The sequence below is a fragment of the Acanthochromis polyacanthus genome, chromosome 15, assembly GCF_021347895.1.
Source record: "Acanthochromis polyacanthus isolate Apoly-LR-REF ecotype Palm Island chromosome 15, KAUST_Apoly_ChrSc, whole genome shotgun sequence".
Classification (NCBI taxonomy): domain Eukaryota; kingdom Metazoa; phylum Chordata; class Actinopteri; family Pomacentridae; genus Acanthochromis; species Acanthochromis polyacanthus.
In genome coordinates this window covers 6,172,207-6,187,569 of record NC_067127.1, presented here as the reverse complement: position 1 = coordinate 6,187,569, position 15,363 = coordinate 6,172,207, and the positions used below count along the sequence as shown (strand labels likewise).

The 15,363-nt window shown below is 39.9% G+C and overlaps 1 protein-coding gene across 1 annotated transcript in view; it reads right to left on the bottom strand.

Moving 5' to 3' along the window:
* Positions 1 to 15,363, bottom strand: part of ryr2b (ryanodine receptor 2b (cardiac)) — a 64,356-nt gene that overhangs the window by 28,442 nt on the left and 20,551 nt on the right. The window contains exons 32-59 of the mRNA XM_051960076.1: positions 15,258 to 15,344; positions 14,731 to 14,957; positions 14,249 to 14,462; positions 13,517 to 14,155; positions 13,188 to 13,388; positions 12,978 to 13,089; positions 12,703 to 12,843; positions 12,145 to 12,421; positions 11,876 to 11,990; positions 11,502 to 11,634; positions 10,931 to 11,034; positions 10,524 to 10,659; positions 9,011 to 9,197; positions 8,645 to 8,753; positions 7,484 to 7,604; positions 7,029 to 7,198; positions 6,432 to 6,652; positions 5,617 to 5,707; positions 5,403 to 5,543; positions 3,600 to 3,763; positions 3,273 to 3,351; positions 2,950 to 3,039; positions 1,920 to 2,057; positions 1,719 to 1,796; positions 1,446 to 1,521; positions 1,240 to 1,363; positions 826 to 941; positions 386 to 462 (exon numbers count right to left, since the gene is read on the bottom strand). Coding sequence (XP_051816036.1) covers positions 386 to 462; positions 826 to 941; positions 1,240 to 1,363; positions 1,446 to 1,521; positions 1,719 to 1,796; positions 1,920 to 2,057; positions 2,950 to 3,039; positions 3,273 to 3,351; positions 3,600 to 3,763; positions 5,403 to 5,543; positions 5,617 to 5,707; positions 6,432 to 6,652; positions 7,029 to 7,198; positions 7,484 to 7,604; positions 8,645 to 8,753; positions 9,011 to 9,197; positions 10,524 to 10,659; positions 10,931 to 11,034; positions 11,502 to 11,634; positions 11,876 to 11,990; positions 12,145 to 12,421; positions 12,703 to 12,843; positions 12,978 to 13,089; positions 13,188 to 13,388; positions 13,517 to 14,155; positions 14,249 to 14,462; positions 14,731 to 14,957; positions 15,258 to 15,344 — 4,368 coding nt within the window. The remainder of the gene's footprint in view (positions 1 to 385; positions 463 to 825; positions 942 to 1,239; positions 1,364 to 1,445; positions 1,522 to 1,718; positions 1,797 to 1,919; positions 2,058 to 2,949; positions 3,040 to 3,272; positions 3,352 to 3,599; positions 3,764 to 5,402; positions 5,544 to 5,616; positions 5,708 to 6,431; positions 6,653 to 7,028; positions 7,199 to 7,483; positions 7,605 to 8,644; positions 8,754 to 9,010; positions 9,198 to 10,523; positions 10,660 to 10,930; positions 11,035 to 11,501; positions 11,635 to 11,875; positions 11,991 to 12,144; positions 12,422 to 12,702; positions 12,844 to 12,977; positions 13,090 to 13,187; positions 13,389 to 13,516; positions 14,156 to 14,248; positions 14,463 to 14,730; positions 14,958 to 15,257; positions 15,345 to 15,363) is intronic.

Sequence of the window (15,363 nt, the reverse complement as noted above, 5' to 3'; positions counted from 1 at the left end):
CACTGTTCACGGTCTTGGCTGACTGGGTCTGACTCAGGGGGTCCCATCAATGAAAAATAAACCCTTTTTATTTGCTGCCTCCTCGGAGGCACAGCAGTGTGGGAAGCTTTAATCAATGTCCTGATGGCAATCGACACGCCCACATGGATTTCTAAAATGGTTAAATAAATTACACAGCCACAACAGGTTTTACTTAGAGGGGTTTCCCATGGCAACCATTCAACAAAACTAATTAGTTGATGTAAATGACATAAGAAAAAGGGAAATGAGAAGAAATAAAATGGCACTGGTAAAATGAAATTGGAAAGGGGCTAAATCAATGTCAGATTTCTTATCGGAGGGTAGACTCGGCTGTGTTCAGATATGCATTTGAGCTGAGGCAAACCTTGTGAAAAAATATTATTGGTTGCTGGTGTGGAGCCTTCTCTCCTTTAGACATCTGTCCTCTGGCTTGCATCATCTCTGGAAGAAAAACACTGATTAATCAGCCATATGCACTAAAACATTGTATTATTATTAAGTATATGTATAGTACATAACAAATGTGTTTCTACAGAATATTCACATACACAAGACAGGTTTGCACACTCAAAACTGGTGTTAACTATTCTATGGTGGTACTAATAAAAGTTACCTTCAGACTTCCTGACAGCAGTTAGTCATTATTTAAAAAACAATCTGTGAAGACTCAATGTCCACTTACAAGGCCCAGTGATATGTTTAAATCCTTACAGTATCACACTAACTACGCATAAGTCAGTGGTTTGCAAAAGTCTTGCATGTTTTTATTTTTTGTCATTGCACTCATATACACTATTATGTTACCAAGCTTCAGCACATTCTCTTGGGCCTCCTCAGTGTGAGACAGCATTCGCTGAAGCAGAGCATAGCCAAAGCAGTTGGTCATGGCTGGAAAGTCCATTTCCACTGTCTTCCGATCCCTAGAGTGAAATCAAATAACAAAAAGCACAGTGTAATCTGAACTATGTATTTTATTGCAAGAATTTCTAAGCAACGATGAAACAGGAAGACAAGGAGGCAATGCAATTATCTTATTCAGTTTTGGTGTATTGCAGGTAGTGACTTGTACTTGAGGTTATTACAAAAAGAGACCAGGTTCTGATTGCTGACGCCTTCTAAACAATGCTAAAAAAAGCAATGGAGCACCTTATTGCTTTAAAACTAATACATATAGTATCACACTGACATTGTGCAATCATGAGCTTATTCTTTACTCACCTCCACACAGTGTAACCATTGAGCTGAAGGAACTTGAGGACATTTTGGGCTCTTTCTCTGAATTTGGTCTTCTCCTTGGCAGTTAGTGTGTCGTAGGGTACAAGCACTAAATGGCCACCCCCTCCTGAGAGGAAAAATGGGTCAAATGGGGCAATTTTGCTTGTTTCGGAGAGGAGAGGAGAATAATATAAAGTTGTTCTTGTTACCTTTACTCTCCAGTTCTAATTTCTTCTTCTTAGCCCAACAGTTGTGATAGTTTTCAGCCAACTGTTCAGCCATGGCCTAAAAAATAAAAGCAGAATGTAACTCTCAATACAAATACGCATAACTTGCTTATATGCAAGAAAATACGATTTGAATTATCCTGGGGTACAACGCAACGTGAATACATCTTTGCTTTACACAAAAATGTAACATAAGTCAATCAGAACCCAGTTTTGACATAGCCTAACATTGTGCACAGTATTCTGATAACTTACACACTGGTCCCATGATAAGATGATGCTGCTCATGTCCATAGGTTTGGGGCTGAAGGTTGATGCTCCTTCAAAAGACAACTAGTGCAGACAACAAATAGCTGATTATTCAAAAGAAAAAAACTGTTAGCTGTAATTATGATTGAAAAACAAATGTGATCATTGCCAAAAGGCTAAGTGAGGTTGATCTATGAGTGCATTTACCTGTCCAGACTGAGAGACTCTGGGTGTACAGGCATGCATGCCAAATGCATCTCCAGCGTTAGTCCTCTCTATGGTCCAACCAAAGGCCAGCATACTCTTTACTGTCTCTTTAATGGCCCAGCGGTATGCGTCCTTCTCCTGGAAAATCCCCAAATATATATCGGGCTTTGCAAAAGTTCTGTTACACTCGGTTTCATGATCTTTAGAGACGTTTACATGTCGGATTAAAAAATTTCATTAAATAAACTGAAAGTTCTACCTTATAGGCAGGTGTCCTTAATACAAATTTTTTTCTCCGGTGAAGTTGTGTCAAGATGGAAGTCAAAAGAGTTGAGATATCTGCTCTCCTTCATGCTGAACATCAGCCGGATGACCGTCCACAGAGTCGCGGAGAGGCTAAAGAACGGTGAAGATTTTGCAGGTCTTCACCGTTCTTGAAAGATCATCTGAAAGATCTTCACCATTCTTGAGCCTCTCCGCGACTCTGTGGACGGTCATCCGGCTGATGTTCAGCTGCTTGGCTCTGTCAGACTTGTTGTGGCCAGCATGAAGGAGAGCAGATATCTCAACTCTTTTGACTTCCATCTTGATACAACTTCACCGGAGAACAAATCTGTGTTAATGACACCTGCCTATAAGGTAGAACTTTCAGTTTGTTTAATGGAATTTTTCACTCCGACACGTAAACGTCTCTAAAGATCATGAAACCGTGTAACAGAACTTTTGCAAAGCCCGGTATATACTGTGATCTCAAACTGAACTTAGTAGGTCATCAAAGAACAGCAGAAGAGCAAAACTTGCTTGAACTATGTTGCTAGTTCAAAAACTCAACGTGGCAAGTTTTGTAATGAAGGCAGTGGGGTAACAATTCGAAAACCACGAACCGAAGCTTTTTAATCTTTCATATCACATACACCACATTTGCTATGCAAGTGCTTCTGGGATCCGTCAGTTCACCACTTTCATTATTGAAGAACATTTGTACACACACACACACACACACACTATAAAAACTGACTTCTCACTCTACCTTCTCAGCCAGAGCCCTGTAAGGCTTGAGGAGAGGGTGAACCTTCGTGTTCTCACAAAGCTGCTCCCCATGAACCCAGCCGTTGGCAAACTGACAGCGATAACAGAGAGATTCACTAAAAATCATGTACGAGGAACTATGCAGACATCGACTTATTAAGTCAAGCACATCACACAGACTTATGTTTGGCAGTGTCGCGGAGAGAAATTATCCAGAGGTGTATTCACAGGTGGTTCAGTCTGGGCCAATACCACAGTTATCAGCTCTACTCTGTCAACTTTAACAGGTCATTCAGATGTAAAGTATAATTACTGAGATATTACCTTGTCTAGTGACCACTTCTCATGAGTATGCTCTGCATACTTGTTCACTACAGGCTCCAGTCTCTCTGGCACAGACACACTAGCACAGGGAGAGAAATACAACATAATTTTGCCTTATAGCACAGAATCACACCTGATTAAAACTGCACATTATTGTTTCTATTTACATTTTTCAGACTACAGTACTCCATGTCCGTGTTAATTCTATCTACTAAATTCGACCTTACATTTCTCTTCAAGCAGCACAGGACATTTTCAAGATATGCATACTGAATATATTTCTTGTCAACAACTGATCAATAAAAATATCCCTGGTCAGTGTCCTACCTGGAGGTATCTACAGGTTGGGGGTCAAAGTGCCCATCTGTGTCCATTAAGTTTTTTTTCTCCATTTGAGACAAACAGCTTGGGTCCATGTGGTCAGGAGGCAGGGCCTTGGCCACAGCAGCCAGGCACTGCACACACAGCCTGAATAGCTGAGGCTCATAGGGCTTCAAAGATTTAGAAGGAAGGGGGTGTTGGAAGCAAAGTATGGAAAGAAAGGAACAAAAGACACAATCTTACAATGAGGGTAAGACTGTGGAAGATGGACAGCTACATCAGACAAAAAAAGTAAAAAATGTAGAGAGAACAAAATGTGAAATTATTCAAGAGGTTTCAAAGTCTAATGGATCCAGCCTGTCATCTTACTCCAAAATCTGTGAAACTTGAAGAAATTGCCTCGATCCTCCACATTATTCTGACTGCCATATAAGGAAACAGCACAATGGGAGATCAGGTTAAGTCAGGACATTTAGAAACTATCTTTATATGGACTGCAATAACTCGGTTACACAGACACCCCTGTTAACAATACGTTGTTCACTGATCATGCGATTTTTTCCAAAGTACTCCTACTACCCCTCGAATCAAGTTTGGCATATCGCAGAACTGGCATTCAACAGCTGTTTTGCATTTGCAGTAAATTAAAAAAAAATCTTTAAGCTTAGGACACTAATTTAATTAATTACAATTATCAATATAATTACTACTATTGAGTGTTCAAGAAATCCCATTTCAACTGAACTTTAAGTGAGTGTCTTGTTGACATGGTATTCTGTAATCAGGTCACAGCAAAAGAGCAATAATAACATTTTTTGTCTGGATTTAAGTGAAAGGTGTGGCACAAAGCCATCTAACACACAGTCAGGTCTGCATGCTCTTAGACAGTGACACAGCTTTCATTATTTTGGCTCTGTACACCACCAGCATAGATTATTAAATGAAACAATCAAGACGTGATCAAAGCACAGACTAACAAAAACATTGCATTATGAGTTTAGAAATAACAGCAAATTTTAATGTCGCTCCACGGTTAATAGCAATTTGACAAACTTTTGTGCACCTCCTCCACACAAGAGAGGCAAATATTCTACTGTATCCCAAAACAAACTGGTGATATTTCACATTAGCCACAAGTTTAACGGCTATGGAATTTTACGTCACCAGTTTTCTATTCTGTGCAGCTTTACTGAAATTTCCACCTTCTGTTAGAATCAAACTACTATAAGTATAACAAAAAGGAAAGCTGAAAAACAGTGCACTTAGGCTGCAGTACATAGATTGAGTTGTACTATGTGCTGTGGGCTCAGGCTCCAAGTTTGTTTGATGAGGTCACATGAGAAGCTGGAATGACTTGATGAACTTATTTTTTTGTTTTCCTGTTCTGAATCTCTCAGGTAAGAGTTAGTCAGAAATATTTTGGTGCGTGCTGCAAGTGAACTGAGAGAAGATGGACTTGTTGATTCCGTCTCTCACATTTCCAACAAGTCGGTTCAAGACTGGGACATTTCAAACCGAGATATGAAAAATTTAACACTTAATCTGAAGTGTGGTACATTTCCATCCACTCAGGTTCTCGCAGCACATTGAAGCAGAACATCAGAAATGCATTTTGCCATTTCTCCTGAAATAGACTTGAGGAGAATGGGAAAAGAAAAGTAGTGAGAAATCAATAGAGGAATTTCTGTCAAGAAAAACATGTTCTCTCACTTTCTGCAACCATTTCGGTGCTCCAGGAAGATCTTATTCCAATTTTAAAATTATGTTAGTATCATATAAAGATTGAAACAGGTCTTCAATATGGTTTACCTTCTTTGCCGAGGTCTTAAACACCCCCCAGAACAACTTTCTAGACAGGTGCAGTTCCTCTTCAGAGGCCATACCCTGGTCACCCTGCCCACCAGCCTGGGAATAGTACCTCCACCTCTGCTCATAGTGACTGGTGAGTAGCTGGTAGATTTAACAAATAATCAATCAAGATATTTCCATCAATACTGTGGTTAACTGCAATTTATGCATCTACCTTTAGTGACATTTTGCTGTGGTCTGAGAGATGGAGAACATCAAACACAAGCCGCCGGAGAAGAGGCTGCATTATGGACGGCTGGAGTTTACTGAGGACACCAATGGGTGCAGAATTAGTCACAGAAACAGTTACACTCCACATCCAACAAAGCCAAAAACACACGTATACACACAATGAATGTTTTGACTGATTATCACATCTTGGAAGAATGACACATATAATTCAGCAGATGCCATGGGCAAGATGTTAATTAATTTGTGAGCATGTTGATTAAATTTGGTAAATTATGTCTGAATTGGGAAAAAACAGGCTTCACAGTGATTCATTAAATATAATGAGTGGGAATAAGAGTGCACTGTTGTGTCTGGATCAGTTAATTTGTTGGTGTTTCTCGTTTGTCTTGTCAACATAGGATTTTGTCAAACAGCAGAATGAAAATGAGGTTAGTGGATTTAGTAAAGTAATGGCAGAATAAATCATGAATTGAGAGCAGAATGCAGATAATGCAGCTAAAAAAAACCCCACTGTATTATAAGGATTTGCTCTGATAGTGGTTTCCATTTCAGATGTTGTTGTAAATAAATATGGTGGATGTAACTGCAAAGAGAAGTATTTGAATAACAGTTCTCAAGGGAGAAACAACAAGTTCTTTGTTTAAATTTCTAGCATTTAACACTCAGATACCTTGAGAAGTACAAACATTTGTCCCATCAGAGTTATGCTATGCTATGTGAAGCAGTGTTATCCTGTGACCTGTTGCCCTTGAACTCCAACACTATCTGTTGATCCATCATACCAGTGAAAGATTTTACCTGTACAAAGCCAACAAACAATCTTCAGTCGTGTCTCTCTGAGCCTTGGTCAAGCTAAGCGCCCTTGAGAGGTGGTAGACTGCCTGGATGAGAGAATCAACCAGCATGATATGATCCTCTAAGCCAAGGAAGAGAGCTGAGCACTTGGTAAGAAGGGGAAGAACAGCCGTGCACAAGTATCTATTGAGGGCCAGGGCCATATCAGTGGATCCTAAGTCTGCCTGTAATAGAAAAAAAACAATTGCACTTAAAGAGAGTTGGTGAATTGGAGTTGGAGAATTGGTGCATACTATCATGTTTCAATGACTTATTAGAAGATTACACAAAAATGATTTCAACAAGTGAGCAAACTGAGTCTTCTGTAAGCTCGAGTTGCAGTTGATCACTACTGAGGATATTTCAGCAGTCATAGTAATATCATAACATAGTTCTGATGAAGCTAGGGACACGGGGAGAAAGAGGTGGATATTTTTAATTGGTTCTTGGTTACAGCTTCGATCAATTTTTAAGTCACTGGTCACTCCTGGAATCCTACACTGAATCTCTTAAGCAGGTGAAGGGGTCAACAAAAAAAACCAAACATGTTTTTGTGCTCACAGTGTCAAGCGAGACGGCTGCTTGAAGGTCAGGCAGAAAGCCAACTTCTAGAAGGTGGAGAAGAAAGTTCTGGTTCTCAATGCCATAAACCCGATCCAGGAACAGAACCATAGCTGCCTTGTGGTCGGGGCAGAACACTGTAGATAGATCAGGCTCAACCAACTGACCGTCTGGACAAACAAAGCAAAAGGAACGTTTCAATCCTATGACCAAAATCATAGTAATCTAAAACGTATTGTACATCTGTGTATGCTATGTGTGTGATCACGATTTAGAGCTTTTTTGTCTGATCTCTTGTGGATGCCTCAACCACACTCCATTTTTCTACTGGAGCTACAATAACACTGAAACGGAGCATTTTTTATTGCTACAGAATAAAGCCACAGAGGGCAAATGCTTAATACAAACTGAATTTACTACAGTGAGGAAATATCGGCTGATTTGTAACATTTAACCTTTTGACACTGAAGGGATTTGAAAAGAGATGCTGATGACTCCCTCAAGATCCTGAATAGGGATGAGCGATCTGAGAATGGCCCTGACGCGGACGGCTTCTCCTTTGCCTCCTTGAATCAGCTGGATTGCAAATCAGGAGGAAAAAAAACAACATTCATCAGTCACATATAGTTTAATTTAAAAAAAAAATGAAAATAATAATAAAAACAATAAGACAGAATAATAGAGAAATATGATTGGAACTGATATTTACATTGTTGCATATGTACAACAAAATGTATCTTCAGTGTTAAAGGGTAGACTTATTAAAATATTAGGGACATCTTCCTAATATTGAGTTGTACTCTACTAGCAATTCTGTGGCTTAATCTCAATCAAAACGTCTTATTTACTATGGTTTCTTTAGTATCTTTTAAATAGTGTTGTGTATTTTATGTTAGGCACTTTGAACTGCTTTTGTACTTGCAAGGGAAACCACATTAGTGATATTGTAACAAACTGCTGAGAAGACATTCGTACAAAAAACATTCTCACTTTCAGTCAGGTACACATGCTCATACCTCCAACTGGGGTAAAAAAAATCCGATGCAATGCACACAATACATTTTTGCACCACTTAAGCTGCATATTCCGATAATATAAAGGATTAGGGTGAATCAATACATTGGGATTGTTTCCTTTTTGCAGAAACATCCAAATAGAGCTATGTGACAATAAGTAACACGAAACTGCAGACGAGTAATGCCAAACGTGGCTTTAAAACAGTGCTACTATATCATAATTTTGATTGACAGACAGCCCTGACAAGAGTGTTTTAATATATCTGTGACTGAAGCTAAATTTTGATTACATGATTAAAAAAATACAATGAATTAGGACAACACTGTGTGGGTTTTTAGCTTTCAAGTACTGGCAGTTAACAAAATCAGCCAAGCTATAATAAATAATACTAACAGGGAATGCATATTTTTTAAGATATACTGTATATTCACTGTATGTTAAATGTATATTAAAGTAAAGTTGAGTATTTTTGTTTGCTCATTCTGACCTATTCTTTAAACGGGAGTTTGCAGACTCTCTTCATTTGACTGTCTTCTTTAAGCAATCAGTGGATACTGATAGGAAAAAGCTGCCAAAAACTGAAAAACAACAACACTTACATACATCTCTGGAGCACAGCGCCCTAGCAAGTCAATAAGGGCAGAGTAGAAGGTCATGATGGCGTGCCCCATGTGAATGAGGTCATCCTCACTCTCCTGGATGACATCTCTGTTACAGAAAACGATCAAAACAGTGAAGCAAGTCATGACCTATATAACCTATACAACCATCACGGATTTTGAATAGGGTGAAGCAACTGACCATCTCTAAATAAAGCAGCTGGCTTGTGGGATAGCCTTTCATGCATAGGATTTATGTGTACATGTGTGTGTTTATTATTAATTATTAACCAATTAAAAAAATGGCTATAACTAATGCAGTCCCAAAAATCATAAATAATGTGTCTGTACATGTCTAATACTGACAGTGCTCTGTTGGACTGGTAAGTGGTGCAAGGACCGTCCAAAGAAGGGTCTTCAGAGATCCTGATTGCTTCTTCCATGGCTGCTAGGAGACCATTTCCTCCATCGCCTTGCAGTGCTGGACCAAAACACTCAGGCCGGCGAATCAACAATCTCAACACCACATAAGCATTCTCCTCTACGCTCTCACCTGTGGTTGAAGAAAGCAGAGAAGGTGGAGAAAAAAAACACTGATGGACTGAATCGTATCGTGTGTGTCAGACAAGGGTCACATGTTATTTTCAGGCTTGATACCTCTCATTAGTAATCAAGGAGACTGTTAACGGGTATTTGGAACCAATCTCCTGTACATTTTGCAGTAAAAAATAAATGACAATCTTTGTCTAAAAATTATGAAAAAACACAAACCCCAACAAAAAACATCACTGAAATGCCTTTGTTTATGTTTTACAGGTTTATAAAGACATTTTTTACATTCATCCTTCAGTGCTGATAGGCTATTATATGTGGAGTGTAGCCAGTCTAACAGTGCTGTGTGTGGAGATGACTCACAACTACAGAGTGAATGCAAAGAGAGATAAGCGGCTGCATCAGAGCCAAAGCAGCGCAATTTATTTTTATCACAAATCAGTTTTTCACAAAATAACTACACCGATAATCAGAAAAACAGTGAATATCAGATGCAATAATCTGATAATGTGCCAGGCCAACCTAAAAGGGGGAGTCGCACTGGACATTTTAAAAAAAGCCACATTTTAGATTTTTATTCTGTCTCTTAAATCTACCATAACAAAAAAGTGACAAACACTCTCATTGAATTTATACGATATGACACTAATAAACTGAGAGCAGAACATTACATCTGGATTCATATTATTGAACAATATTATACAGCTATGTGCATAGGTTTGTTTAGAGACGACGTGAAGCTGAAATAGCTGAGGGGCATGTGGTATGAACAGCCAATGTCATTTAGATGAACTGTCAACACCTTCAAGGGCAATTTAAACAGATGGCTTCTGGGCACTGCTTCACTGTAGGAAAAATCAATAGCAGAGTGAATTACCTGTATTGCAAACAGCTTACTTAATTGGGAGCATCAAATGATGCCGCCTCGTGTGCCTTTGTAGCTTTGTATTTTGCTCCTAGCACTAGAACAATACACCAGAAGCCCTAGAAGCAGTAAATGCCCTGAATATATTACAAGTCAAAAGCAAAACCAAATACATTAAGAAGTAAACAGCGCATTTAGTTCAACAATTTGGACTGACAGTTAAGCATTAAAGGCTGCACTTTTAATTAAACTCACAAGCTGAAAAATAACTCAGCTAAAATAAACAGCTAAATAAAATACCCAACGCAATCAAATTCTTGAACTGGAAATTATTGTATGCAATTTGGCTGGAACCATCAGATGTAGTAGATGTATGTCGACAGAAAGCAGAGTTTATGTATTTTGTAAACATCATTAAATGTTTTGTGATTCATATGTTATGTGTAAATGATTTGAATTTACCATTGCAGAAGACGGCAAACCGCAGAAAGTCCAGGTAACGTTCGCCCTCCACGGGATTCCATCCAATATCAGAATAGCCTTTTGCTACCAGCATCGAACAGCTCTGGAGACCACAGCCAGCAAGGTACTGAACCACCTAGACAGTGCATTAAATTAGAATTTCAGAAACTAGGACACTGCGCCGACTAGAAAAACGTCTTTTCTCCAAGATAAAGGTTTGTTATCTTTACATTCCTTTCTTAGAAATTGAACTTGTAAATATGCTTTTATTTTTCCCTTCTACGTTAGCTATAAACAGGAGCACCTCACCTGCATCCTGCTTGATATTATACACAGTGTCGTTGACATTAAAAACACCTTTTAAATATGCTTTCTCCAACATTTTATCTCAGTGTAGAGACTCTTACCTTCTCTAGATCCGGCTCCCTCAGTGCTAAGGCCAGTTCGTTATTATCCATAACAGAAGCAGCTGCCACATCTAGAGGAGTTGCCCCACGCATGGATGGTGAAGCTACAGGACAAAGGCAGAAACAATCAAAACATCCACTCAAACTATACATACTGTCAGGTGATTGGATTATTAAAAAATGCTGAGACAGAATCCTAACACCTTCACAAGATTATTTTAGCTCTAAAATTTGGCTTGTTCACATTAAAAGTGATTGAGATTATTTTCTATTTTTATGGGAGTAATATTAACATTCAAGAACAAGGCAAAAATACATCTATCTGCATAATTCAATGTAACAGTGATGCAATCTATTTTTACTTAATAAACTACCTATAGAAACTTTCACTGTTACACATTGTAAGTGAACAGTAATGCCATCCTCGCGAAAGCTCAAGAAACTATGGACTTCAAAACTGCCAGAAAGTTGAATCAACACCTCCCAAACTCGAGCCTTCCTAGTGAATCCTGCAAGAATTTCCGTCAGCCCTCCTACATAGACACAACCCACGAGAAGTGACAGGACTTACCGAGCCCAACACGGCTGTTTTCCAATAAGTAGCTGAGGTGGTCAAACAGGGCTCCCTGATTGTGACGACTGATGCGGCAAAAGTAGCACAGGAATCGACAGCAGCTCGCCACCATCTTGGGAAAGCTAATTTCCTAACAAAAGCAAATTCATGGATGGATATATGAGTAACTGAAATGTCAGGAGATACATGGACAATTAACGATTCACATCAGTCTGAACAAATTACACAACTTTTGTCTTTTTTGGTAACTTCTACCTTTGAAACTTAATGTCATTCCCGTTCAACCAACCAGCTAATTAAACATTTGAACAGCTGATGACGTACTTTACTTTTCACCATATTGTCTCAAAACAATTGAGTTCACTTCTCACCTTTGATTGCCCTTCTCCTAGAACATTGACCATCACCTCCATTACAGTCTCATGCATCCCCAAAGTCCTCATTAGATTGGGGTGTTGGTAGAAAACTTTATTATTCATGATGTCACTTTACATGTTAAAGAAAAAATGAACAAAAACTGTAAGAATACTTTGTGTAACACAGAGTTTACTATGATGAAAATGTGTTAGGAAATGAATCAATACTCATAACAACACAGGATCACAATGGTCAAAAGAAGCAACTGAAAATCTCTCCCTACCCTAGTCTTCTGATCATCAGCTGCTCTTCTTCTTTGCCCATCCGGACACTGAGGAGGGCGCGGATTTGCCCCAGGGAGGACAAGAGTGCCATGGTGTCCTCTACTGAAGACTGGCTGATCGTATAGGCCTTGTCGAGGGCTTCCCCCATTTGGCCCCCGAGGCCCTGATACTGGCGGTGCAGCAGTGAGAAGCTAGCCCTCACTAGTTCTGGGTCCTCCATCTCGCTCTCTTGAGCCCAGCGCACCATCGTCTCAGAGATCAGCTTCTTGAGGGACTCTAAGAACCAGACAGTGAGATGCAGGGATATAAATAAACGAGGGCAACCACACAGCTTCTTTTTTTTTGTCTGTTAAGGCGATAAGTCACCACAAAGGCATAATTCAACGTGACATCAGTGAGAACAGGTTTATACTTTTCATCCACAGAACCACTTTTATCATCATCTTTAATTACAATACAGCTATGCTTGTATATATCGTTGACACTGAACGGAAAATACCTGCATGTTGTATGATCGCAGACGAAGGCAACAGTGAGACAAAAAAAAATGCACTTACTCTGACTGTTTGATCTACAATCCTCCTTTTCTACGGGTGTCTTATTAAGTCCAATAATTCTTGCCACTAGACTGAGAAGTCGATCTTTTACAGACATCTCAGCATCCTCTTCATCCTCTGGGTCACTGTCCAATTCAAAGCCTGTACAATAACAGCAAAGTAAGATGAGATTTCCTCAGCGGCAATTATGGTAAGTACCTCCTCGGAGTTTTTTCATAGTTCCCTGGCTCAATGAAAATGAATATTGAATCAGTCAAGATAAGCGATGTTCTAACCACAGTGTGTGTTGAGGAGGTGATGGAAGTCCAGCAGGAGCTCTTGTATTTCCACTGGACATGGACAATCGTCTTGCTGTTCATCCTCTCTGAAGCTCAGCAGCATATTGATCTATATTGCAAGAACATTGCACAAAACCAAAACTCAGCATTTCTGAACTCACTTCTCCCTTTAGCTAACACTGATAATGTCATTCACGCCCACCCGACCTGCTCCTGTGGAGGTAAGCGGAACTCCTTCGTTATGCGAGCAGTGAGGGCAGCGGACATGTTGAGTGCCTGCATGACTTTGTTGTAGCGAAATTGTTGGTTCTCCTGCAGCTGACCCACAAAGTTATCAGAGAAGGCAATCACAGCTTCCACCCTGTGTCGCAACTGGCAATCACACAGGTAGGATAGCAGATGGCAGAGCTAGAGAAAAATGAGTGAAAAGATTTGTTTGTGAGTAACTTTAAACTGCTTACAGAAATCTAACAACAGCAAATCCAAAACTACATGTAATAGGTGGGAAAAATGAGAAAAAGAAAGCATTCGTTCACCTCAAGTTTGACAGCTTCTGGAAGCTTCATTTTAAGAAGCCCTTGTTTAACAGCGTCATCTTTTATTTTGTTGCCCTCTTTGCAATCATTTTCATCATGACTTGATTCTTCTTCTTCCTCCTCCTCTTCCTCCTCTTTGACAGTTTCAGCATTTGTAGAGAAAACACCTGGCTCCATCAGTCTAAGAACCTTCCCTAGGTCCTCATCCCCAAATAACCCCATGACCAATAGGCTATAGAACAGTCTTAACACAGGAACAAGAAGAAGCTCAATATTGCCTCCTGCAGGATCCCTCACAGCCTGACTCACAGCCCAAACTCCAGCAGTCAGCATCTCCACAGTCAGATTCTTCAATATGTCCAGAGGGATTTCTGGGCTGTCTGTGCAGGCTATTTCAACCGTGCTATCTCCGTCCATCCAATCAATTCTGACAAAACAAGGAGATGAAAAATGCATCTGCGGTTTAAGGCATGTGCTACGACTAGCACTGTGAATTCCCTCTGGAGGCTGACTATTCCCGCCATTAACAGCATTACCAGGACTGGGAGAGAGGGTGATTTCCCTGGTTTGGTCAGTCATAGGAACAATGTATTCATGGTTCATCATGAGACATGCCGTGCTGTGGCAGCTGAGGTAAACCTAGAGAACAAAAACAATATGTGTTAATGCAATCATTCTCCGAAGACCAACATTTTTATTAGTATTTTTCAGACTGCCAAAGACAATAAGCACCTGAGTAAGCAGCTGATAGAAAGCAGAGCGGAGTGGGCCAGGGAGGTGGGGATTCTGAATAGCATAAAAGACCTGCGACTGGTCCACGTGACTGCAGAGGACGTGGCAAACTCGGGTGTTCCCAAGAGCACATAAAGAGCAGTAGAGGAGGAGGGTATGGTGGTGAAATGTCAAAAGGTCATCAAGTTCCGACAGCTCCAAAATGTCAACACACCTAAAAGAAAGGTAAGGGGAAGTAAAGACAATTTTGTTGTGGGTGCTTTGCTCAAAATCTTGATACAACTCCTAATAAAAGCTTGGAAAGAAGCTGCAACTGCATTTGCTGCATTTTTAATGATGTTATACACTAAGTAAATGTGTGCTTCCTGGTGCTTGGAGATCACAGTGGAACAGGAAACAAGTAGGATGATGTATAATACAAACAAGGCATACATTTGTTGGAAATCCTGTCTCTAGAAACATTATTAAATCCTGACTCTAACCTGTTTTCATCAGGGATCTGAAGAGCCATGACTTGCAGCGGCTCACAGCACTGGACTCTCCAGCCATGCTGCTCATCTGGATGATCCACTAACACCTTTAATGGACAGTCTGGTACTCTGGTCCATGAAGCAGGGCTGAGATGCTGGACTTGAATCCTCGGAGGGCACTGAGGAGTGGCATTCCTTCTTTGGCTACGTAACAAACCTGACGACAACGGCATCACATTCTGGATTGAGAAGAAAACAAATACAGACATGTGTCACAGATCATTTAACCTTTATAGGCAATAACACAGGCTGAAAGATAGATTGAGAAACAGGTACACAACAAAGTGGAATCCTCCAAACACAGAACTGGAAGCCGTTTACTTACTTACAATCCTGCATCATAAATACTCTGTAATCTAATCTGGTCACAACAAATGATCTAAATTTCATAAACAGGACACAGTTTTCCTAGAAATCATGCTGGCAAGTAAAGAAGGATGAAAAAAATCTTAGACAGATTAATAATTGATTTTCATTACCTTGATGCGTCCCAGTTCAAACTGAAACATGTTGCTGGTGGTGGGTTTGACAAAAACAGCCGGAAACAGCTTTGTACTCGCCTCCACCTGGTTTGTAGTGAAGCAG